The 27,008-nt window shown below is 41.9% G+C and overlaps 1 protein-coding gene across 4 annotated transcripts in view; it reads left to right on the forward strand.

The window, feature by feature from the left end:
- Positions 1-27,008, forward strand: part of CTNNA3 (catenin alpha 3) — a 407,897-nt gene that overhangs the window by 63,665 nt on the left and 317,224 nt on the right. For all 4 annotated transcript variants that reach the window (XR_005626215.1, XM_039696239.1, XM_039696238.1 and 1 more), the window contains 2 exons: positions 13,902-14,165; positions 18,222-18,425. Coding sequence is in view for 3 of the 4 variants with exons in the window: in XM_039696239.1 (XP_039552173.1) it covers positions 13,902-14,165; positions 18,222-18,425 (468 nt within the window). In the remaining variant the exon portion in view is untranslated. The remainder of the gene's footprint in view (positions 1-13,901; positions 14,166-18,221; positions 18,426-27,008) is intronic.

Here is a 27,008-nt window from a genome sequence, read left to right on the forward strand (position 1 = left end):
TTCTCTGTCCTACTGACAGCCTGCCCATTTATTAGTCTACCAACTCCCACATCAGAATTATTTTGAATGAAACAGCAGCTATGTCTCTTGTCCCTTGGAGGCTGGTGGTGCCACTCATGTTTTCAGAGACACTTCTGTGGGCCCTTGCTGAATCAGAGCCTGAGTAAGAGCGTGAGCTCAGTAGTGAGTAGGTGCAGAGTACCTCATGAATCAAGTCCCTTTGTTGCCTTAGAGAAGTTATTTCTAAAAAATGCTCCTTGCAGAAAGAAAAGAAGGCGTTTTAATGGCTTTGGAAGAGTTTTTCCCAGTCTTAATGGATGGATAGATAGATAGATAGATAGATAGATAGTCTGTGGGAAAATACTGTACCTTTCCCTGGAGAGGAACTGCCAAGTAAATTATTACTTAACCTAATGGTAAAGTTTGGGTCAGTTCTTTGAAGATAAATTAATTCTTGTTTGAAGGTCATGCTGTGGCTGATGTTGTTTCCAGCTCAATGATTAAAAGCTTAGTCACCCTCTTCAGTTTCTCCTGGATTGGTGCCCTGTGTGTGGGATCTGAGTCTGAGCTTGACAGGGACCAGTAGGCCAGGACATTGGTCTGTGTGTTGATAAGGAGCTCTTACAAAGAGCAAGAGAGCAGTCACATTCATCTTTTGGGTTTTGTTCTCTTTAAGAGGTGAATTAATGCATTTTTGAAGCACATTTTTTTTCACATCAAAAGTAGCTAAAACTTATTTTACTGATTTATCCTCTGAAGTTCTCATTTTCTCCTGTTTTATAACAGTAAAGAACATTGAGAAATGAAAGCTTGGGGAAACATGGAGCAAGGCAGGCAATGTTTCAGTCTGGGTTTCCACCTCTCAGAAGGGTTCTGGGTGCTTCCTTCACCCTATGCCCTCTTCTAATCAGAAGAGAAATGACTTCAGGTGTTGGAGGTCAGAGCTCTCCCTGGTTCTCCAGCATGAACCTCATCCATGTCCCACTTGGAGCCAGCTGGAGTTTAGGCAGCTTTCATTCCAGATGATTTTTGGCAGGGGAGCAACAGGCATATTTTAGCCAGAATACAGGGGAATACGTGTTGGGGAAGTTAAGCAGCCTCATTTGGGAGTAATGGTAATTGTCCTATTCCGTTAGGGCAGAAGGGAGTGTTGCAGTTCTTCCAAGCTTAGAGCAGGACTGTAAGTCTCCTGCACAGCCAGTGTGACCCAGAAGTTTCTCTGGTGGGGTCTCTTTGTCCAGGTGCCCTGCAGAGCTCCACGCTTGTGCAGCAGCCAGTGAGAGAGGAGTGCCTGGACACTTCAGGAGGACAGATATGAGCTTTGTTCCTCTTATCATATGTTGCTAGTTTGCTGTGTAGTTTTTTCATGCTGATTGCCTTTTCTCTGGCATATAGATGCTCTTAGACCACTGTTCTTGTAAATTACTGAAGCTGCAAGTTTAGCCAGGTCAGATAAAATGTGTATTTTTGTTTTGCTGCCTATGGTGTAATTACTGTAAATGGTCATGAATGATCAGGAAGTTTCTTGCAATGTAGCACATCCAAGTGCCATATGGAAATAATTTTGTTATGTTATGAAAAAAATCATCTTATAGGGATTGTAAATTGCTTTTACTTGATTATCTGAGAAGACTGTAATTACAAAAATTGTTTTTCAGGGCAACTGTTATTATGTGGTTGGCTTTTTGGCAGTTTTCTGTTACTGTGGCATTAACAGGCTGAATCAGCAGCAGATGTGAACACACTTCACTGACTTCCACAAACCTGAGTTTTCAGGGCTAGCTGTTTAATACACTGCTCAATAGAATTTCAAATGTTTTGAATTTGGGGCATTTTTCTGTGCTGAAGTGATTGATGAGACTAATTTTAAATCTAGAAGTTGTCATTCTGTGACTGCTTAACAAGGACAAATTATTTTTGTCTAAGCTGGAAGAAGAGTGTCTAAGAAGCAGGAAAAATAGTTAATAACAGACATGCCACAGCTGCTGTGTGGGTGCTGTAAGATGAGTAAGTATACAGAATGCAGGTGTATGCACTTGTTAAATAGCTTTTTTGGGTGTTTTCTTTTCTTGTTGTTGCTGTTAGTGTATGACTACCAGTTTAACAGGAGAATGTTTTGCATGCTACACTTTCCTAATAAAGTTTCCAGATTGGTGATAATTCTGTAGAGAGAATGTGTGATGAAAAACATTAAAATTATACTGAAGACTTAGGCAGTTTTGAAACAAATTTATTTGGTTTCAGATGATGGTTTCTAAAAAACCCAAGCAACCCAATCCAAAATGACAGAAAAGCCTCAAGTAGAACAAAAAACTTAAAAAACCCCCAAAAACCAAAAAAACCACCCCAATGCACAAAGAACCCCCCAAAGGCAAGAAATACATATGGCTTAGAATGAGATAGGAGTTGTTTTTAGTGGTGTGTGCTTGGAGGCAGGGAGTGTTGAGCTTGGCAGGAGGGTGGGTGCAGGGTGTTGTGCAAGTCCAGCCCTGTCCCCAGGCTGGGGGCTGGCAGAGCCCTGCTGGCTGCCCTTCTCTTTGGGACTCTGGTCCTTCCTTCTCCATGAGGTGCTCCTGTGCCAGCCGCTGTTCTTCCATTTCTGTCATGTCAAAAGGCGTGATACTTCTTGTATTTTTGTTACCATTTTGGCATCTTGAGAATGCTAAAGAAGGCTTGCTAAACACATGTGACGAAGATTGCTGCAGTCCCAACCACTTCCTGCTTTCTCCTATGCCATTCCTGTCTCCCCCTGGCCTGATGGTGAGAACAGGAAGCTGAATGTGTGGCTGGGGTGATGGTTCCCTCTGCTGCCGTGTTTGTGTGCTCCTTCCCACATTTCCCTCACCTGTGGAGGACAGGAGCTGTTGCTGATGCCTGTATCCCTGCTGGGTTCCCAGTGCCTGTGTGCCAAGGCCCTGGCTCTGCTCTCAATCCCTCAGCCAGCTGGAGGAGGGACATCCTTCACCTCTGCTCTTACTCTGATTCTGCAACATTTGCTCTGAGTGGGCCACAAACTTCAAATCTGCTGTGAGAGGACATCCAGGAAACTTACTTTTAAAATATACAGATATGCAGCTCATCTCACATTCCTGCTGAAAGAAATTTATATTAGAAATGATGGAACTTTTTTCCTGAGCAAGAATAATGTTTTCAATATTGTGCAAAAATTGACTATTATAATGAAATACAAAAAATTTGTTCCCTTTCAGGTGGCAGTTATGCTTCTTAGCTTTGAAGATCAGGTCTCTGAAGGATTGCACTTTTTAAGAATTCTGTTCACTTTTCAGAAACGCTGTTCTAATAATAATCTAAAAAGTAAATTGATTAGGTAGTCATTGAGTGTGATTTATCATTTTAACAGTGAGGTTTTGTCTTATGAAAAAAGTTTCAATGCTGCATTAATATGTCACAAGAATGATCTAGAAGAAAGGAAATGTTTCAGAAAGGTTATTTTCATGTTAAATAAACTTTACAAGACAAAAGAACTCTACTGCAGTTTTTATATAAATGGAGTTCACAGTCCTGAAACTATTAGATGATATGTCTCAGCAACCCGAGAAATTACAGCGCTCGTCCAGAATTGTAAGTGAAAAGCACTAGAGACACTTGTAAATCTTGGAATTTGTGAGTGTGCTGCAAACAAAAGACTTGATACCATAATGAGAGGAAAGTAATTACATTTAAACTAATTGAGCAGTACTTAGCTAGTCAATGCAAGAAATGTCTAAGTCAACTCCTAGAAGAGCAGATCCAGAAATAGAAAAGAAAACTTAATGTTTATGTTGGAGTCATTTATTCACATTTTTTTGCAAAAGCTCATAGAGTACTTCCCACTTGGCTTGAGAAGATTTTTTATTTAATCTGTGTTTAATCAAATTGTGACACTGGAAAACGATGGGATCATTGGTAACGTGGGATTCCTCTCAGAGGAGTGGCTGCTTGTGAGAAGCTCCAGTAGCACAAAGTCCTGATGCTTGAGCATCCAGCCCTTGCTGGACACATGAAACTAAGTTTCTGTATGAAGTAGGAAAAAAAAAAGTATTTAAGTCCTGCATGTGAGAAATTATTTGGTCTTGGGAAATCTGGTACTGCACAGGCTGATTTTATTAGCCTTGTTTTGCTAGTGGGGCCTTCCTAGGTAAAATCTAAAATACAAGGTTATCCTCTGGGAGTAGTTTCAGTGCTGGGTGCTGACCTCTGTTTCTGTCTATCAAATGTTTTCTTCTTTGACACACAGCTGGAGAAGCAAAAAAGAGTCTTGTGTAGAGGGAGATGGGCCAGAGAAACTGAGCTTTCTGTGTTCTGTGACTTGGGGGTGTTGGAATGCCTTTCTCCATCCTGGTCAGGAGGGGCTGCTGTGCTCACCTGTCAGTCCCATGCCCTGAGGGGATCTTGGGCCAAAGACATGGTGACCGTGTGTACTGCTCTGCCATACCTGCTGTTCCTCCTGCTTGGTGCCTTTAAGGAGACCCCTAACTCTTTCCTTCTTTTAGAATTCCTGCTCTGTAACTTTGCATCCATGTTCTCTTCCTCCAGAGTCTCTTCTCTACAGGTATTTTCCCCTCAATTTTTGCTTCCTCTAATACGGTTTGGATGCAAGGTCTGACAGTCAGTCTCTTATTCTTGAGAACATGTGCAGAGTCTGTGAGGGCTGGAGGAAATGCCTTTTTTAGGCAATGTCTGGTGAGAGTGAAGAAGCTGCTGCTGTGCTGTGCCCACATCAGTGTGGAGCCTCTCCTCCCCAGGCTCAGCAGGGAGGAGGGTGCTGTGCACCACAGCTGCCCAGGCTGCAGGAGGAGCAGCACAGGGGCTCTTTGCAGGCAGCTGGTGGAGCACTCCACAGCCCTGGCCAATGTTTTGCCAGAAGACTGTAAATAAATCATCAGGTGAGGGGTAAGCAATGTGCCTGCTGGTGGTGAACAAGCTTTGGTGGAATGCAGACAGAAAAAAAATAGAAGAGCTTGCAGACTGCAAACCATCAGGCCTCCAAAGACTTTAATGTGGCAATTACAGAGAATTGCTTTAATTCTCTACAATTTTGCTTTAATTCTGTGCAAAATAGCCAAGCTTTGCACTGAGTGAGTAATTGGAAGAATAGTATGTGATTTCTTCAATACCAAGGCTTATAATTAGTAGGGAGGAATAACTTACTTTCTTTAAGAAGAGTTTTTAAAACCAATTTAGAGAAAATTGCTTTTTCACATTGAGTTTCTGACACAGAGTTAAAGTTATGAAGTATTCTCAGTTGGACAAAACAAATAGGGAAGAGCTGGGGATACAGTTTCTGCTCCTTCACCTTGTGTATCCTGTCAGAGCAGTCCCCCAGGACCATGGATCCTGAGTTTTCTTCTCTCTGACCATTACTCTGTAGTGTTTTGTGCTTTGTATTTGTTGTTACTATTTGAACTTCACATGATATCAAAGGAAGCAAATCTTAAATCAGTTGTTCCAAAAAAACCCCACAAATAATGTATTTTCTCCAGAAGATACTGCTCAGGCTTTATTAACATGGGGAGAATGCTTTCCTTGGCCTTTAACCTGAAAGTGCTCAAACCCCTATTTTCTGTGAACAAAAAACCCCATCAAACAAGGAAAAATCAACATCCTTCTTCAAAGATCTGATATGAGAAGTTTCAGCCTAACCTATTACTTTGTCAAAATTAGGAACAGGTGAAAGCAGGGGTTTTGTGATGGAAAATGTTACACAAGTCAGTACAAAGTGAGGAATTTTTATTTCAGACTTAATTTCTCACCTGCAATTTTTTCTTTATTAAGTTTCTCCAAACCTAACTGGAACTTGAAGTTCTGTGTGGAGATGAGATGGAGGAGAGATCTATTAAAATAATGCCATGTGAGATAATACTTACAAACAGGCTTTGTTTTTAGTGTTATGTATCTGACACAGGGGTAAGGCTGAGTTCTGACCAGTTTGAAGGGCTTTCATGTGACTGAACCTCTGATAGGTCATTCAGTTTAGGAAAATGGAAATTGTATATTGAAACTTCTGACTTTCTGCAATAAAAACTGTAATGAAATGCTTTATTTCAGACCAGTATACTTCAGCTGGATTTTTTCATGGGACTTGAACACCTTATTTCTCACCTATCTAGAGATCAAGAAAACAGCCTTTACCAACTTTACTGCTACATAAAAAATGCACTTTGGGAAGACCTGGAAGTCATTGACTCAATTAAACTGTAAAAGTCGGGTCAGTTCAACTATAAAAGTTTGAAGGTGATTACAATTTAAATTGGAGGTTTAAACCACTGTTAACAGACAGTAGTCTCTTAAGGTAATCAATGTACCAGGCAATGCAGTCCCATACTGATCTCAGTCCTGGAGCTGTTTGTCATCTCTTCAGCAAAACAGAATCTTTGTGGCTCCATGGATTTTGAAATTACTTATGTTAAAAGGATGTGTTTGTTTGTTTGTTTTATTAAAAACAACTGTTACAGTCTTTGTTGTCTGGAAAATGTCAGATTTTTCCCCTTTGCTGATTTGCATGCACAAGCTAATGGAAGGTACTTCCTTACTGAAAAATTCAGATCTGGTTAATCCCTTAATAAACCCTTGTTTAGTGTCCACAAATTAGCAACCATTTATAGCTCTTGAATGGATATGTGAATTTGGGACCCAGAACTTAGAAATGTTTCCATAAAATGAATGACATAGTGCAGTTTGTAGATACTGGTTACAGTTTATTCCATTTTTATGGCTACTGTTATGTATTTATAGTATGTTGGGTCAAGCTCTCAGGTTGGTCATGTGCTGTGGAGGGGTTGCTGAATCCTCTGAAGCATCAGGAGGAATAGGGCTGTGGGACATGGTGCCTGTTAGTATGCTTGGTCAGGATGCAGCTGGAGAAAAATCCGACTGTGCACACCTTTGCCCCTGAGATCTGCTGCTGTGGGTTTGTGTGGCAGATGCCTACTGTGTAGTATAAACAGTCTCATCAGAGTACTGCCCTTCTCAAAGCATTTGCTATGTAAAACACAAGCTAATCCTTAGCTTGTTACGTGTTTATTTTATCAAACTCTTTTGGTGTTTATGCTTTTTGAATTGAGTTTAACAGTGGTAAGAATTAAATGGTGTTCTGCATTGATATGCCACCAGGGAAGATGAATAAAATTTCTAATCTAAATGGAATCTATGTAAGGATAATGTCTAATTTTAATAGGAATGTTAAAAGGAAGAAATCAAGTTCTGTATTTGCAGCATTTCTTGACAGATACTGATGCTATAAATTATACAGTTGTTCTTCCTCTGTATGGATTTTGTAGTACTCACAGCAATTTATAGGTCTAGAGTGCAGCTGCTGGAAGTCATTTATTCTCAGTTCTGTATTAAATCTATCACATATAATGCATTAACATTCAGTTTGGAGCTCAAGGGCTTAATGGCTGCTTCTTTCTTGCTCTGAGTTTCTGTTCTGGAAGTGTTTGCAAGGTATGCAGAAAACAAAATTAAAAAACTTATATACAGGAAAAAAAAAAGGGGATTGTCCATGATAAATACTTGAATCCAGCTCATTTTGCAGTTTCAGCTCAGCAGTGAAAACAAACCCTGCTGCTAACATTGCTGAAATTGGTAATGCTAATAAGCTTGTTTTGATGGATTAGCACTTCAGTGTTGTTTGCTTGAGTGATGCTCTTTACACACGTCAGTCGGACGTGTCTGCAAGTTACAGACACTTACTACTCCCTGCACTTTGGTTTGGGTGCATCCCAGGCTGCCACTGATTTACTTGATTCAGCTTGTTTTAGTTGTGGGTTTTTTTAATTGGACAAAACCAAAAGTGCATTATTTTAAATATTTCAGAAGTATTTATAATTAATATTAAAAAGAGTTAACCTGGAGTTTGACAGAAGAGTAGGGGCAAAGGCCATGAGGATTTACTGAGTATAAAATCTATGAGGAAAGAGCAGGTGGAACAGACTGCCTTATGTGAGTCTTGTGCCTGTTTATTGTTGATTTCCCATCTTTCATAATAAGATAATAAATCTAGGAAAACTGAACTATGTTCTGCTTGAAATGAAGAGAAACTTAGACCTGGGGGAACTTGAGCGGACACCGGAGAAGAGATCCTGAACTCTTTTAGCAGATGTGATATATTCTGGCATGGTCACTTACATAAAGATGACTCAAACAGGCTAAATGTGAAAGAGTTGTTTGTTGTCTGTTAAATTGTATCAGTGAAATTGGTTGTGGGCCCTCTATGAAGTGATCTGCCAGCAGTAATAATTTACTTAGGCTGTTTGTAAGTAGCCTACTACCACTAAGGCAGAGAATGAAACAAGTTTTAAATCCAGTAAACATCCCCAAATCTCTTCTAATTTTAAAACCTCAGAAAATAAGCAAGTAAAATAGTCACATATAGTGACAGTTCAATGAAACCATGGGAAAAAAATAGTTGTGGATGAAGGCCATTCTGCTGCATTTTTCAGTGGGTCATCTTCCATTGAAAAAAGTTGAGGCCAGAACATTTCCTGAAAGCTTTAACAACTTAGTTAAAGCTTCCACATGTGATAAGACCTTCTGGAAGTTCTTACCTTCCTAGCCCTCTCCTTGATGAATGCTTCCCGCTCTAGTTCTAGGCAAGCTCACTGGTGACAAATGTGACTGTAGCTGTACTAGGTGAAAACCTTTGTGAGCTATATATTAACTCTTACAGCGAAAAAATTGCTTTGCTACCTTCCCAAATCAGCTACTTCATCTAGGAGACTGCAGGGTAACAGCAGGGTATTGGAGTGCAGGACCAGGTGCTGAAATAGCAGATAGAGAAGTGACAGCAAGGATTGCTCCATCAGCAGTAAATGGGGTGGAAGGTGCTGGAGCATGGGGGAGACAGAATATTGTGCAGTACTTGCAATCTGATGCAACCAAATTTTCAAAAGAAACTGCATCCTTCCCTGTCTGAGCAACAAATTCCTGGAAGAGCAGGGGTGTTATCCAGTCATGTATGAGGTAGCTTTGCTGCTCTGTGGTGTTGTATATCACTCCTGTTTGATGAATAGTAAATAGGTATTGATACAGAGAGCAAGTTCTGCTGGGAACCTCAGTCCTGTGAGTCCCTTCCCTGCCTGCTCTCATTTAAGGTTTCATAAAGGTTGCTGAGTTGCCTTAGAGACAGAGGGTATTACTGAGGGCTTAGGCTTATGGTAACATTGATATGCATTTGTACTGTAACACTTGATGTTTTGTGCATTCATGCATGTGATGCAAACTGCCTACAGTTCTGGCCATACAGAGTCTGTATCTTGTGTGTGAATGTGGTGTTTCTGTGCCCTATACGTGCTGTAGTACAGTGATACCATACTAAGAACTGCTGATGATCTCTCAGGTCAGAAAAAATGAGTTTAGAGACCAGGTAAGACTTCTGTATTAAAAAGTTAGCTTGGAGCTCCTCATAGTCAAGCACCTACTCTGATCATGCTTGGTAAGAATAGGCTGAGTGGTGTTTAACTTGCTGCGAATGCACATAAGGGAGCCTTTGGTCAGTGCAGCCTAGCTCTATCATCTAGTGGAGTTTCATTTGTGCTAACAAAGCCTTTACCCTGCCAGGTGTTTTTCCCAATTGTGTCTCCTTTTTGTGTGGTTACAGTCATCAGTTCAGATGTCATCAGCCTTATGTGGAAGAAAGGAGCCACCAGGTCATGCTGTTTGCAACTTGGCAAATTGAGTATTTTGTAGAGCAGGCAGGGTCAGGCTTATGATGGAGCTGATACCAGGTGATCCCTGCTGATGGTGAATGCTTATGTGAAGAAGGTCCTGTGAATCCTTTTTGCAGCCAGGGCTGGCTGCTGCCTGAGGCAGGGCTTCAGCAGCTGGACCTGGGCAGGAGCCACGCGTGCCAGCCAGGGTAGCCAGGCTCAGCCACAGCCAGGTCCTCAGGGAGGTTTGGGGTGATGGGACAGCCCCCAGGACAGGCCCTGAGGTCAGTGTGTGGGTCAGGTGAGAGCCCTGCAGTGTCTCAACAGTGCCCTGGTGACGGGGCTGGCTCAGGAGGCCAGACTGGCAGGGGCACCTGTGGCTGAACTGGAGCGTGGCACCCCTGTGGGGTGCCTTGGAGAGGGACTGGAGGTGCCAGGAGCCTGGCACCCCTGTGGAGTGCCTTGGAGAGGGACTGGAGGTGCCAGGAGCCTGGCACCCCTGTGGCACGGCTTGGAGAGGGCTGGAGGTGCCAGGAGCCTGGCACCCCTGTGGAGTGCCTTGGAGAGGGCCTGGATGTGCCAGGAGCCTGGCACCCCCGTGGAGTGCCTTGGAGAGGGACTGGAGGTGCCAGGAGCCTGGCACCCCCGTGGAGTGCCTTGGAGAGGGCTGGAGGTGCCAGGAGCCTGGCACCCCTGTGGCACGGCTTGGAGAGGGCTGGAGGTGCCAGGAGCCTGGCCCCCCTGTGGAGTGCCTTGGAGAGGGCCTGGAGGTGCCAGGCCGTGTGAATGCAGGGCTGCAGGGCCCGGGCTGGGTGTGGGGCAGTTCCAGGTGAGGCAGGCAGAGCCTGAGGGGTGTCAGCTCTAACACGTGTGTAAGCACGCGTTCCCTGGCAGAACTGACACAGCTGAGGGAGATCTACTGTCAGTGCCACCCCCAGGTGTTTCTCACTTGCTTTTGTTGGTGAGATACTTTCTTCCACTGGAAAGGACGATACAATACTTACGAAATTTATCATCTGGAGCCTTGCCCAGATGAACAGTGCATGAATGCACTTGGAAGAGTTTGAGCTTTATTGTGGTCTTTGAATCAGCAGCTATGCACGATTTGGCAGTCACTTCTGACTGAAAGCTGAATGCTGAAGCCCAGGCTTAAGCTGTGATAAAAAAATGAATGCTTTTGTCCCCAATTTCTATAGTAGTGTGAAATTGTGGAGTTTGTATGGCTGTGTTTCTCCTGGATACAGAACTCGACTCAGTAGCATCTGTCTCTGCAGAGAGCAGGCTGGGTGCTGCAGTGCAGGGTGAGGCTGCAGCTGGTGCAGAATACAGCAGTGTGATTTGCACCCACAGTGATCCCAGCCCCTCTGAGCTGTGCTCATGGGAATGCTCAGTGAGCAGGAGCTGCCTTCCTCGTGTATTGAGCTGTCAAACCTTTGATGTATTATTTGGGATAAAGAAAAGATTTTTTTTTATCCTATTTTTCTCCATATTGAAGTAGTGCAGTCAAAGCTTAACAATGAAGGTAGTTTTCAAGTTCTTAAAAGTCTTCTTGTCCATTCACTGGGTTTAGCTGGAACAGTCCACAGCTGGGAATCTCTGATTATCCATTCATTTTCCATTCTTGTCATGGAGAACCAGATACAAGGAAGACACAGAAGTATGTCCTGGAAGGACTGGGACAGCAGCCTGGGGAAATGTTACTGTAGTGGGCCTCTTGGATTGGCAGTGGTTGGAAATGGGATTATCATCTTTAATCTCAGCTGGTCTCACATGACATAACTGATTTAGTGTGGAAAAACATATACTTTATGTCTGTATAGTATAGACATAGTCCACTAGTCTAAAAAGAAGTTGGAACAAGAAGAAAGTGCTAAACCATGAAGAAAAAATAAAATAGCCTGAAGTGTAGTAAAGTATCTGGGTGAACTGCAGATATTTGTAGAGACTAACTTCCTCCTTCAAAGAACTAGTTCATTATTCTGATAATCCACATATGCTGAGCTTTGATAGCAAATTCACTCAGTCTTGGGGGATTGTTTTGGTCCATTTATGAAAAGATCAGACTGAGATTATCAGATGTATCTTCTTTTTCACATGAAAAATCTCAAGGAATAATTGTTTCCTCAATGTGGAAAGGAATAATGGTTCTATAGCTTCTTTGGGGGCTCTCCAAGCTTGCAGCTAAACAACAAAGTAGTGATGAATTTCATGGGTCTGAGCATTTAAAAAAAATTTAACGTGTTACTGAAAAAACTGGGGCTCTTTGTAGGAGAATTTATCAATGCCATGACTCTGAATCTCTCTACAGGATTGTGTAAAACAAAAACATTAATTTATGGAACCTTTCCAGACATTGTTACTGACTGCTGTTACTGGCTTTGTGCTACTGGCTTACCAGTTTTGGTTTACTTACGAATATCTCAATCCTGGTTAGACAGGACTGTTTTAGATGGGGAAAAGTAATTTTTAAAGGCTTTTGGGTTTGATTGTTTGCATATGATGTGGCAAAGTAAGAAATGATTAATAATAGAAGCCAGTCAGGCTGAAGTGTTGTATTGACTTTCCATTGTATGTCTGTGGCTTCCTTGTAGCACAGGAGAAAAGAGAGCAGTCTCCTGTCTTGTAATAATTGCAGGAAAGATAGATTCACTAATTAGAACCAGAGTCAGTGTTTAAATAACATTTCTTTTCTGAGCAAGTCCAGTGCACTGGACAAATTGCAGCTGCTTTACTGAGGTTGGAGATGCAGTAGCATTTGGATTTGAACACACTGGGCAATAAAATCATTCTTGCACAGTGGTGATTCATTTATGTATTTGCTTATTAAAAATTGAAAAATACGTTATGTGTTAATACACTAAGGAAAACACCGTTTTCTGATTCAGGTGATCAGTTGGTTAAACTGTTGTCTGTTTCTGTTTGCTTTTGGGTTTTCTTTTTCTGTTACTATATTCCCAAGATTTCTAAGTTAGCCTGAGGAAGTAAGATGCAATCCTATGTCCATTGCATATCCTGGAGTAAATGAGATTTTAAAAATACAAGACTGGTTCATTTAATATCAAATGCTCTTCAGCCATAAACTTAAAAACTTCATGCAGTGAGAAGTGGGTACTGTGATGCTTTTGTAAATAATGCATATAGAGCCTGATGCAATGCAAAGGAAAGTAATTAGACTTTAGATTGCCTGTGGGCAGGCTGTGAGAAGTTTTGTATGCATTTACTTGCTCATTCTTCATTGTGCCTCTTCTCATCATTTGAATCTGGTGCCACAGGCTCATATGTGCTGTTTTCCCTTTTTTATTTTTCCCCTGAATTTAACTGTCTCCTTCACCCAAGCCATTTCACAAATATCTGTTAGCTTTCTTTTCAAAGGGACACGATGCAGAAGAAGCAGGGGGAAATGAAAATGTCTGTAATAAAACAGGATGAAGCAGGAGGCTCCGTGCAGCCTGATGTTGACTCTGTGCTTGTTCCAAAGGATGTAGCTGTCCAAATAACAGTGCCCATGATTGATTGATGGAACCAGTTAAATTGGACTGGGGAGTTCTGCAAGCTGGGTGTCCCTTGTTTCTGTTGGTGGGAGGCTGTAGGGTTTCAAGGAGGTCTGGTGGAGAAGGGAGGAACGAGATGGGTATGGTAAGATCCCTGAGTGCTTTAAGAGCGTGGACAGCAGGGACAGAGGGGAAGCAGGGCCCTCACGCACCTCAAGGTGGCTTCTCTCAAGCAGGTTTTTTATTTCCACACCTTCCATGCTTCCCCTTTCTCAGGAGTGCAGGATTGGTATCCCTGACCTGCTGTTCCTTTCTGCAGTGTGCTCAAGACAGAGGCTGCTGGGGCAGGGAAACAAACATGGGAAATTTGTTCAGATGCAGCAATTACAGAATGCCTTAACTCTGTGTGCACCTCTGTCCTTCTCTATTGCCACTGAGGAAAGACATGCCTAGGACAAAGGACAGCTAATTTCCAGGGCAGTTTTCTCAGAGGAAAACTGCTTAAAAATAAAGAAAACACAGTTTGTGGTGCTGGTTGTAAGACACACTAAAAATGGTGGTTGTTTTACACATACTTTGTTCATTTCTCATGAGGTAATGATGGTTCAATTGTAACTATTGTTACAGTCCGTTTTCACAAACTTTGATGAATTTAACTTGATGTTTCCGTAAGCAGAGTAGAGATGGAAATGAAAAGATGTTTATACTTGTCAGTTTTGGAGTGCTTTTGGAAATAAACAGCATGTTCTTTTGCTGGCAGGATTTGAAATCTAGCAATCAGCGAGATGAAATTGCTGCAGCACGTGTATCCCTGAAGGAAAATTCTGCTTTCCTACATTCAATATGTTCAGCTTGTTTGGAACATTCAGATGTTGCATCCCTTACAGCCAGCAAGGATTCAATTTGCAATGAAATACAGAATGCTCTCAATGTAATTTCTAATGCTTCCCAAGGAGTTGGAAATAAAGTGGAGCAACCTGCATCTCGCACAGCTACTCTTGGAAGTGCACTTGATGAGCTTGAGGTATGTAAACATGTGAGATTACAATATTTTTGGAAAAAAGTTTCTTAATTTTTTAATAACTATTGGTATCATAAATGATGAGCCTAAAGGCATTAAAGATTGCTGCTCTGTTTAGTCCTACTCTAAATAGTATCACTTGAAATGATTTAATTGAGATGGCTCATTGAAATGATTTCATTTTCTTCAGAGGAGTTTGGGATTAAGGCCTCATGTGTGTTCAGTATTTGGCTGCCTTTGAACAGAGGGCAGAGTTAGCTCCAGTTGTGTCACTGCTGCTGGAGACAGACATATCCTGCAGGAAGTGGGCAGAACCCAGGAGTTCAGTTGGGCCAGAATTGATTCTCAGCTGACAATGCCCAATGCTGCCTTGGCTGCATTTGAGCTGCTACCATGCAAGCTGGAGTCCTTCTCTCCAGAATGTGTCAGTGGGATCATTCTGTAATTTGTATAATCAAGCAATTCAGAAACCTCATTGTATTTGCTGCTTATCATTAAATAAAGTGACATAGCTAATATGCTTTCACCACCTCTGCATTTCTTCTTCCATTATTGAAGCAAATACCTTGGGGGAAGGCAGCACTTTCTATATTCCTCACCTAATCTGAAGCTTTTCTATGGAGTTTTTCCTTTTTCTCATGGCTGCTCTGGCTCTCACCAATGTAATTTTCCATTGTCCTGCCATAAATGGTAAAATGAGGGGAAGCAGGGCCCTCACGCAACTCAAGGTGAGGCTACAGACCATGATCTTCATGGGGTGTAACAGATGTAGGCCCAGATCAACACAAGGAATGTGTGTTTCTAAACACATTTGCAAATATGGGTGGTTTTGATTGTGGATTCTTGGACTTAGCAGATCTCAGCATCCCAGTGCTAAGACTGTGATACTTTTTCAGGATAACTGATGTTAGGACTGATGGTAGTAGATTTTTTATCAAAAATTTTCAAAGGAAGATTACAAAGAAAAGATTATCAAAGAAACACATTGAAATATGGCACAAATTTTGTAGTGACAGTTTATTGATCAAAGAAGGCCTCTCTGGCATGCTTAAAGTCAAATCAGACAGGTTTTTCCCCACAGAGGAATAGGCTACAATTGCATGTTAAGAGCAACCTCACAATGGGTTTTAAAATTACAGTTCCTAATCTATTTTCCTAATAAATGGAAGTAAAAAGAAGCATGTAATACTAATACATAACTTGTTACAGTGTAGCTGTGAATGACAAATGAGATTCCTTATATGAGACCCTGGATTTACATGGATTGCTTAAAAATTAAAAAAAAAAAGAAATGTCAAAAGGAGTGCATTTTATTACTACAGATTAATTAATCTTGACTCTGTATAAGCAGTACTATTTAAAAATGCAGTAACATTTATTATTATTCTAAAATTTGAAATTTTTGATAATCACAAAATGGGGAAAAAGTATTTTTAATTGAATCTGTTTTTACTTGGAAATGTAAGAACATAGAAGTCTGATGGTTGTAAAAAGCCATTTATCAAGTTGTAAATATATTTTTACCTAGGTAGCACAAATGGGAATCGAAGCTGTGTGAGTTAGATAAAGCACAATTTATAGAGCATTTAACTTCTGAAATGATTTTATGAGTTAGATGGTTACACTTTTCTCGCTTTACAGAAAGTTCTATTGGCTAAGGACCTGAAATAACCTTTGCTCTATCTTCTTGTTGCAAATACAGTGCCATGAAATAGATTGATGCAGTAAATAGTCTGGTGGGAACAAATCTCATTAAATGTTTATAGTGTGGAAATGTATCTCGGAGCTTACCCAACAATCTAGTATCTAGATGTTTTGCAATATCATTCTTCCTTTGCCAGTGCTGGCACTGTGAAAGTTATTAAAGATTTATAGGTGAGGAAACCACCAGTAAAATTAGAGCAACTAACTCTTAAATCAGTAGATTCTCAACAATTTGTCTTATGGGCTCCCTATAACTACTGTGTCATTTGTAAATAAACACAAAATTGTAACTTTAAAATTTAATTGCGTATTAAGATCTGTGAAAAGAGCATGTTGGGTGCAGGTTATCTAATGCCTTTCCCTGGTCTTTCATTTTGTGAATGCAAAGAGATTTCTTACAAAATGGTCCAGGTCCTGCATGCCTGAGTCTCTGTCAGTGTGTTCAGCTGCCAGGTGGTCCTTGAGTGACCGTGGCCATCCAGCTGAGCAGTTACAGTGAGATGCCAGAAGGCTGTAAGTCACTCCAGAACTTCACCAAATACAACCAAGTTTCTGCATACCCTGGGCCCTCTTTTTTTCCTGGAGCAGACCAGTGAGGGAGAAAACAGGGATCTAATCACTCCTCTTAAATGCTGCTTTATGCTTGAGTCTTTGAGCTGCTTTAGGGTAGCTGACCACTGTTGAATCAAACCCACCAGAGACTGCTTCTTGTGTGTCTGGTGTCTTCTCATTGGGTCTTTCCTGTGTAGATGTACTGATTATGAATAAGTAATGAAATTATTTGAAGCATTTTATCTGTAGGGCAAAGTCTGAACTCGTATTTTCCTGGCTGTTACTGCCTAGATTGTTTTATTCAGAGATGAACCATAGTATCTTTTTGGCCAGTGCTATTTGTCCATCTTGGTGTGAACTTTCTCCAAACTGTCTCCCAAAGGAGGACATTTCTGTTTTGGGTCAGCTAAGATTTGAAGGCAGGCATTTTTCCAGCTGGTTGTATAATTGGCTGTGGCCACCAGATGTGTCTTAGTCTTCCCCAGTCAGTGAAGCTGTTTTTTCTGCAGCAGCACTTCAGTTCTACCTGCCAGGTGTGTTTTGCATTACGATGGGCACTGTATGTACAGCTTGGCATTGAGGGGCTGCTTGAGGTACAGGAGCTTGAAGGGAAGCTGATGCTGCAGTGAAGAGTGGCCATGTGGCATAGCTTAGCAGATGTGAGGGACCCCAGAACACCTTGGTGTTAAGGGCTCTAGTGGGAATGAGGGAGGCAGAGTTTCAAATCTCTAACACAAGCTTGTGACTCAAGTCTCCTTGCCTCATTGTTTAAGCTTTTATCTTACGGTGTTCTAATATAACACTTACTTTCATTTCTAGCTTAAGCTAGATAGTCCCTGAAATTGTCTTGTAAAATCTAAACTGAAAAAAGTAATTCAAGTCCTCCAGTTTACAATTAGTCTGGCACATACTGGATAAGCACAGATAAGTTCTGATTTACCTATATTGCACATCAGGGTATCTGGCACAGTTTTCTTGTTTAGTATTTCTTCTGAAAGCTTGAAACCACCTATGGATGTGATGTAAGAGGTGAATGAGTGTATGTGGAGTCTAGGTTTGGAGATTAGGACCATAATGGCATAGTTTCAGATGTCCAGTTATATTAACAATTACTGGTTTAAATTTCTTCAAATGATGAAGGTCAAATACACTTACTTTCACATTTTATGAAAATCTCATAGTCTCCTTTTCTCTCTCCTTAGCATATTTGCTTGGGACACAAATGTAGTTAATTTTATCAAGCCAAAGAGTTGTCTGCTTTTTTTTACCCTATCTACTGAAAAGCAAAAGGGCACTTATATCTATGTCCTTTGGAAAAATAGTAGTTAAACAAAAGCTGCAGTTTTTATCTTTGCCTGTATTAAACCTGTTAAAAGTGGCAACAGTGACTTTCTGCCACAGTGTGGGATTGATTAAACTAAAAATCATCAGAATTAGACTCCTCATGTAATCTGGCTGAACTTTCTCAGCTGTAAGCTAGCACTGCTGGCTCTGAGTTAAATCCAGAGGTTCTCCTGTTCTCTAAACGACAAAAGTTTATAGACATTGAACCCCTCTTTGAAACAAAGCTTAAGCTCGGTCTGAGACTCTGAATGGCAGAGAGAACCTGGCTTTGTCTGCAAATGACCTCCGTGTGTAGCCCCATTTGGGAAAAGGGAATCTGCCGTGGTCAAAAGTATTTTGGGTGCTTCCAGTGGAGAGGGCTAGCAGCACATCTGGGAAGCATAGTTTCACTGCAGTAAAAAATAAAGCAGCAGCTTCATTGGACTGACTTTTCTTACCTGTGCTCCTCGTTTTCTCCAGAATTTAATAGCCCTGGATCCTCTGGTAGTGAGCGAAGAGAAGGTGAGGCCGTCCCTGGAGCAGCGGCTGGAGGCGATCATCAGCGGGGCCGCGCTGCTGGCCGACTCCTCGTGCACGCGGGACGCGCACCGCGAGCGCATCATTGCCGAGTGCAGCGCCATCCGCCAGGCCTTGCAGGAGCTGCTGGCCGAGTACCTGCGTTCCGTGAGTGACACACAGGGACACTGAGTGACGAACGTGGGGGAACCGAGTCATGAACACGGGACAATGAGTGGCAGACCTGGGGGCACTGAGTGACAGACATGGGGCACTGAGTGATGGGCACTGAGTGACAGACACGGAGCACTGAGTAACAGACATGGGGGCATTGAGTGACAGACACGGGGGCACTGAGTGACAGACACAGGGGAATTGACTAACGAACACGGGGGAACTGAGTAACAGATGCAGGGTACTGAGTAACAGACACTGGGGCACTGAGTGACGAACGTGGGGCACTGAGTAACAGACACGGAGCACTGAGTGACAGACATGGGGGCACTGAGTGATGGGCACTGAGTGACAGATACGGAGTGATGAACGTGGGGGAACTGAGTAATAGACACAGGGCACTGAGTAATGGACACGGAGCACTAAGTGACAGACATAGGGGGACTGAGTGAGGGGCACTGAGTGACAGACACAGAGTGACGAATGTGTGGGAACTGAGTAATAGACACAGGGCACTGAGTAATGGACACGGAGCACTAAGTGACAGACATAGGGGGACTGAGTGAGGGGCACTGAGTGACAGACACAGAGTGACGAATGTGTGGGAACTGAGTAATAGACACAGGGCACTGAGTAATGGACACGGAGCACTAAGTGACAGACATAGGGGGACTGAGTGAGGGGCACTGAGTGACAGACACAGGGCACGGAGTGATGAACACGGGGAATTGAGTAACAGACATGGGGAATTGAGTAACAGACATGGGACACTGAGTAACACACATGGGGGAACTGAGTAACGACCCGGAGGCACTGAGTAACAGACATGGTGCACAGAGTAACGAACGAGGGGAACTGAGTGATGAACACAGGAGAGCTGAGGAACAGACGTGGGGCACTAAGTAACAGACACAGGGCCATTGAGTAACAAACATGGAGAATTGAGTAACAGACAGAGGATACTGAGTAACACACATGGGGGAACTGAGTAACGACCCGGAGGCACTGAGTAACAGACACAGTGCACAGAGTAACGAACGAGGAGAACTGAGTAACAGACACGGGGCACTGAGTAACAGACACAGGGCCACTGAGTAACAAATGCGGGGAATTGAGTAACAGACACAGGATACTGAGTAACACACGTGGGGGAACTGCGTAACAAACACAGAGGCACTGAGTAACAGACACAGCGCACAGAGTAACGAACGAGGGGAACTGAGTAACCGACATGGGACACTGAGTAACACACATAGGGGAACTGAGTAATGAACTCGGAGGCACTGAGTAACAGACAGGGCGCACAGAGTAATGAATGAGGGGAACTGAGTAACGAACGCGGGGGCATTGAGTTCACAGATGTGGGGCACCGAGTAACTGACATGGGGCACTGAGTAACGAACGTGGGGGCACTGAGTAACGAACACAGGATAACTGAGTAACAGACACGGGGCACTGAGTAACAAACACAGGGGAACTGAGTAACATGGGGCAACTGAGTAACAAACACAGGGCAACTGCATAATGCAGGGCAACTGAGTAAGAAATGTGGGGCAAGTGAGTAACAAATGCAGGGGAACTGAGTAACAAACACAGGGCAACTGGGTAAGAAATGCGGGACAAGTGAGTAACAAACACAAGGCAACTGGGTAATGCGGGGCCCCTGAGTAACACAGGGCCCAGCTCAGGCCTGCCTCAGCGCCTCCTGCTCTGGGAGCTTAGCGTTTAACTAGGCATTAAAGTGTGGTTTAACCTGCATTTCACAAAATGGTCTTTAAAAGGTTGAAAGAGACAATTTTCTCCAGAAATCTAAGGGAAAACTAAATAATGTATGTAAAGTCTGTGGAAAATGCCATACCATAGATAATACGTGTGTTTAGGTTATTTTATGCTTATCGTGAACTGTTACTGATTCAGAAGAGACAATCTTTCATATGCCAGAAACAAAAATTTCTTTGTAATACCACTTCCTAGACTAGTGTTTGAAAATGTAATCTCTGCTCCTGAAGAATGCAACAATTTAAATAATAATTTCTTAAAAGGTAAGCAGTCTGTTAGTGTTGTTTTCAAGTAGGGTGTTAACACCAGAAGAGGAGAAGAGCACCAATTTACAAGTGTTAGAATGACTAAATTGCTATATTGAGAAGACAGGAGTGTTGGGTAAATCCAGAAATCTGGTTGTCTGACATGCTTGTAGCTGTGAATTAGAAAAGGAACGTAGTTTGCATTTTAAAAGTGATTTTTCTTTTAGATTTGAAGAATGGATTTGACACTTGTTACATCTGACAGGTAAATGTTGAAACAGTGGAGACTCAATAGTGTTAATATGGGTACACAATGTTAATCTCATGCTTTTCTGTAAACATTATCTGCAGTCAAAATGTTCTTTTCTAAAGATACCTCAGAATGATTCATCGAGCATATTGAGGGAACAATTGTGTGATACAGATATTTGTTCCCTTTTTGGGAGGCTGAAATTCCTTTCTGTTCTTTAAGTCATAACAGTTAACACAATCTAAAGCTGTTCTATGAGACTGTTTACTTTGTCTTATTTTATTGTCCTTGGGATAATGTAGTGTAGGGACTGAATAATTATGCATGTCAGATTTTTTTTTCATCTCACAGATATTGTACTTTTTGATATTTCTCTTTGTTTGTTAGAAGTTTACAGATGCCTTATTAAAGTCAAGTTGTGTTTCAGGCCTTACACCAAAGAAAGGTGCTATGAAAGTTTTACTCAAAATGCTGTTGAATGCAGCCTTAATTACTGAACCTCTCTGGAAGTGTTGTATACATGGGTTAGATAGTGACATTTCTTCAGCTCTGGTTAGCTTGGAATGTAAATCTTTAGTACTGAGTAATTTCTCTTGCAATGTCTGTTTTTGGGTGGGTCAGGGTTTGCTGTTAAGTGGCTGAAAGTTTTATACAGGAAAGCATCCACCTTTAATGGCTGGACTTAATGATCTTGAAGGGCTTTTCCAACATAAATGACTCTATGATGCTATTCAGAGCATGTGGCAGAATGCAGATGTGGTGAACAGCATTCTGTATTAGTCCAAAATATTTTTGTGGGTTTGTCCCAAGAACGCCTTTCATTGAAATATGATAGTAAGGAAAAGTGTCATATAATTTGCTGCAGAACTCAGTGAATGCACAAGGTGGCAAAGACTAGGAAGCAGAAAAAAAATTACAAAAGATTTAAAGGCATGAGGTTACCTAACAGGAGGGAATGACAAGTTTTTAGTTTCTTTTAGAGCTCTTCTTATATGAATGGAAACACTCTCACTGAGAACAGTTTATGGCTATTACTGAGACTGTGTTAAATAAGTTTTTCAATGAGAGGATTACCAGATGTCAGTTACTTTATTTCACATCTTTAACTCGCTGAAGAAGAATGATAGATCCAGGAAACAGTGCTGATTTATCAGTGTCTTTTTGGCTCTTCTGTTAGTAGTTTCAACAAGTCAGGCCTGGGAATTGAATGAGCTGTAAAGATGATGACAGCCATTTGTTATCATAGCACAATTTAAGCACAATTTACTTTTCCTCTCCTTGGTAGCACTGTTGTACTCCACAGGCAAGTGCTCTGTCTGTGGAATACTTCATGGGTGTTTGTGTGTATGCCCTCCTGTCCTGTGCCTGTGCTGAGTGAGCTCCAGAGCCTCTATGCCACAGCTTGTACGTGAGAGTGGAAACTTTTCCTTTCCCACAATCCACACAAGACATGCTTTGCTCTGGCTTTGTGCTCCTGGTGTGTGGCTCCCAGGCTCAGCCTTCCTGCTGCCATTTCAGCCCTCTGCACTCCCTCTCACAAGTTGTGCTGGTCAGCTGCTCCAAAAGGTTTGTTTTCCTGCAGATGGCTCTCCTGTTTCTTGCTGGCACATTGGCTTGATCACTTGCCTTAAGGTTTCTTCCTGTCTGAGTGTTGCTGGTGGGAGCTGCATTGCCTCAGGGACACCCAGTAAGTGCCCCCTCCACAGATCCTCCTCTGGCAGCTGCTTTGCCAGGAAGCTGTGCTGGTGGCATCCAGCCTCTCCTTGGCTCTGGTGTTGATTGGGGACGTGCCCTGCCCAGTTAATGTTGAGCTTAAACAGGGCTATTGCCAAGGACTTGGGTGCCTCAATTCTGTGTGGGTTCTGCACTGTCTGTTCTTTTGAAGCTGGGCCTCAGTGCTTGAACTTGAATCAGAGACTTGTCTTTACAAACAAACTGTGGGTCTGCTGGTAGATAAAACTAGCAGTGAGAGATAAAATAAACAGTGGGAAGGACCATAAATTCCATAGGAATTCCACTGATTGACGCAAGGAAAACAAAAAGGGGGGGGTTATGCATTAGAAAGGGGTCTCAGGTATCAGACATTTTGGGAAGTCCTCTGAAGTACTTCAGGCAATAGGGAAGAGAGACAGACATGCAGCCAGGAAACGAGGATAAAAAGGAGGCTGTGTCCTCCAAAATTTAGAGAGATACCAGGGGAAATGCCCCATGGCCTCTCCCTGTATTCAAATAAAGTTACAGGACTCCTCAGGCTCCTTTTTGGACATAAACCTCTGGTGTTTGTGGATTAATTTTCCTGACAAACTGTACAGGAACTTAGGATTTATTAGCACTAACATTTGAAAGAGTATAAGGAATATAGCTTTTGTTGTCCTTAAATTGGTTTCTTTTATTTTCCTCAATTATTTAAAGTGTCTAATAAGCCTCAAGGACATGGAAGATTAACAGCTTCTTGGTGTCTGTGAGATAAATTTTTAAAAATCTTTTCTTTAAAGAGTTTTTAATGCAAGCTCAGAGAAACATTTTCAGAAGATAGTTGCTTTTATGTGAGTGTCTGTTTTTCACAGAGGTTTTATCACAGTGAATGGTACAATGGAAAGTGAAGCTAAATGCTCTCCACAAGAACCTAAAAGTTTTTCTGTTCACAAAATAATTCAGACACACAGTAAATTGCAAATACATTTATAATTCTTCTGAAAGGCAGCAGGTTTTTTTCTGAATTGTTCCAAAAGTTCTACAAAATTACTTGTGTACTGTTGTTAACCTTTCTGAATTTTACTCACAGACATAGGTTGTTCGGGGATATATTTGTATTTTAGGACATCCAGTAACAGGAATTACTACTGAGAGTTTGGATATTTTACTAATGGCGCAATCATACTGTCATGTGGACAATCATGGAATAATGTATCCACTGGAACAATCATATCGTTCTAGTAATAAGCACTTGCTTTTTCCTTGTGACAAGCTCTTATCTCCTCATCCTTTACAATGAAAAGTTACTGAACACAGTGGGGTGCAGCAACACCAGCTCCATGTTCCATGAGTTGTGTTTGACTCATCACATTAAGGACATTCCCTTCCCTGGGCGGGCAGAAGGGATGTGACGAGCCTGAGTGGAAGTGGCTGTTGTGAGCAGCACTGAGTGGTTGCAGGTGCTGCTGTGTCTGCCGTCATTAAACAGGGAGGTGTGCCTGCACAGTTACTCTGCATCCTCCTCTGGCTTTCAGTAAAGATCTCTCCTGGGTTGTTAGGGCTGGTAAAGAAAGGTCAGATACACTGGTATGACAGCTGCTTTTTGGAACTGAAATCCCCTTACTGTTGGAATGTTGTTTTGTGTTATTTGAGCTTCATTAGTTTTAGTTGATAGTTTCTCAGCTTATTATGGCTATAGGTTGGTGATCCATATGTGTGTATATATATATGTGGGTCAGTGTATTTTTCGGATTTTTCACTTCTGATTTCACTTCCTTCTTGTGTATTCTAAAGATGTTTGTTTCTTAGCTGGGTTTTTATGTCATGATTACCTAGATGTTTGGGTCACACATGGGTAATTTAGTCTGGATGTGCCTGTGGCTCTTGTGCCACAGGTGGTGGCAGATGCTGTGTTCTGCTGTCCCACAGCTGTGCTGTGTGTGTGGCAGGGAGCAGAGCCAAACCAGCCCTTCTTCTCACACTAGCCATGGTTCCATTTAAAAAATGTGAGGAGAATAATGATACATTTTACCTTGAGGCAGATCAGGAAGTGAACTGAAGTACATATTTATATTGCTGCTAATCAAGCCCTGGCCATCCATGCAGCCTAAGGGCAGGCCAGCTGAGGCTGAGCAGGAATGTTGTGTGCTCTGTGGCAGTGCTCAGGAATGATCAGGTGTGCCCTGTATTGCATGTGGGCATACCTGAACCTTGCTGGGAATGCAACTCCAGGGGCTTTATGAAACTGGCTTCCCTCAGGGCTCCTCCCAAGCCTTGTCCTTCCTTGCCAGATTGTGTCACAACTTCAGGGAATGAGACCTATTTGGATCTGAGCACATCACCTGAAGGGCAGTGAGGGTGAGATGAGGAGCCAGGATACCTGAAAGCAGAGGGGCAGCTGGGACAGGGTGTGAGCTGGACTGGGTGAGCCTTAAGGAAAAGGTGGCAGTGCAGAGCCTACCACAGCCATGGGGAAGGTTCAGTTGTGGGAAAAGGGGCACAGTGGATAGCTGGGACTTGGGCTGTTGTGTTTTTCTAGATTTCAAACTCTGACTGGTCACTTGCTGGAACCTGAGCATTGCAAATTCAAAACCAGAAAATGGGTGAAAACCCAGGAATTTTTATTTATTGGTGTTGTGGTTCTGGGCCTTGTTCTTTATCTCAGCTCTTAAATTTGGTTGCTGTGGAGTGCTAATGCCTTGCTCTATGTCTGTATTGAGTAGTCTTCAACAAGAGCTTAAGGTCTGGCCCACTGTCTGGATGAGAATACTTTAATGGATAATGTTTTTTTGTGGTATTTTATTGCCATTCTTACTCTTGGAGAGTAGAGGGATGTAGAGATGCCTTAGGCATACTGATATCTCAACTTGGGGTTACTTGTACTTCATGGTTTCCCCATGAAGACTTCTAACACTTTCCTGGGTTGCCAGTGACACCTGAGGAGGTAAAAATAGGGGACTGTTTGGCTTGTCCTTTATGGTTACTTCCACTTTCTTTCACAAGTATGTAATTTGCAAAGTTCTGTGTAGCTGCTCTCTGAAGAACTGACCCCAGACTTGATAGACTCAGCCAACAGGGAGTTTGAAGAAATTCCTTGTTAAAGGAACAGAATGGCTTCTGGTTATTTATGGAAGGGTTTGAAATAACTGACTTCTTGAAATCCTTGTTTTTAAATCCATTTTTTATTTCTGAACAAATAAAAAGTCACTTTTTACAAAAAGAGTGGATTTGAATGTGCTTACTTTACTGTCCTCTTCATACTTAAATGTCTTAAGAAGACTAGTGTTCCAGAGAAGTTTGAATTTGAGGTATGTCAAAATGTAAACTAGAAGAGTTTCCATGTGTGGGTGGGAAGTGTCACTCAGTTCTTTTCTTATTCATGGCTGGTTTTTTTATGACTTTATTGAGTATTATGTTTTTCAAAAAAGGATGTATTGCAGTAAAATTGGTATGCCTATATGGTATATTATGCTGGCATTTATGCAAGAAAATATGTAGTTTTCATGATTTTGTTGTTCACATTGCCTGAGTAGTTGATTGAGTTGACTTTGAACACTCCTACAGAGGATTTTCTTCCATTTTGTATGCAGTATGTGTAATTGAAAATAATTTTTTAAATGTTAACTTTCAGTGAACATTTTGTTTTATGGAGAAATTAGATATGAATTGTTAAGGAGGAGGATCTTAAGTGTACTTAAAAGACAGAAGTAGTCTGGTGAATTCCCCAAATAGATTTACAGCTGAAAAATAAGCTGCAGTTAGGTGTACCTGATTATAGATGCTCTTACGGACCTTGCAGTGATCTGGGATGTCTGCACGTGACCTGGAGAAGGATAATGAAAGCTTTTCTTCCTTGAGCCCTACTTTTCATGGAATGGTTCTGAGCTGAGCTGTGGCAGGAGTGATCAGCTCTGACCTGGAGGCTTGCACTGGAGTGATGTAGCGTGAGGAGCAGCTCATGGCTCTGTGGGGATGATTCACTGGAGGAGTCAGTAATTTGTATTCAGTATACCTGGCAGCACTGAAAATATATTGGGTTGCTCAAGACTAAATTTTTTCAAGAAACATTCAATAAAGCAGCATTTGCTCTCCCCAAGATGAAATAAATCCTTGATTATGATAATAAACAAGCATTAAAAATAATCAAGTATTTGTTAACTCAGCATCTACCTATCTGTTTAGTTTACAAGAATTTTCCATTGAAAACGGTTGTTACTACATGAGATTTTTCTCAACCAGTTTCCTGTTTCTTAGAGGATGTTAGACTGGTCATTTTTGGAAATGTAAGGGTGCCATTTTTGGGAATGCTGCTGAAGTCTGCTGATTCAGATGCATTTATCATGGTTTTTATCCTCTGGTATAATGCAGCTGATTTTTGTTGTCCAGGTATATTTCTAAATTTCATTCTGTTCTGGGTTGAAAGTTACTTCTTGTTTATGTATCAGTTCTAACTAAAAAGATCAGTCATAATTGGATAGTTCAGGGAACTCTTCATAGAAAGTTGGTGTTGTAGGGCCATTGAAAACCCAACCCAACCTGTCTGGAGTTGACTCTGCTTTAAGCAAGCAGTCGGTTGGACTGGATAATGTCCAGACATTGCTGCTGTCT

Source organism: Passer montanus, unplaced genomic scaffold (genome assembly GCF_014805655.1).
Source record: "Passer montanus isolate IOZ18808 unplaced genomic scaffold, ASM1480565v1 scaffold96, whole genome shotgun sequence".
Taxonomy (NCBI): Eukaryota; Metazoa; Chordata; class Aves; order Passeriformes; family Passeridae; genus Passer; species Passer montanus.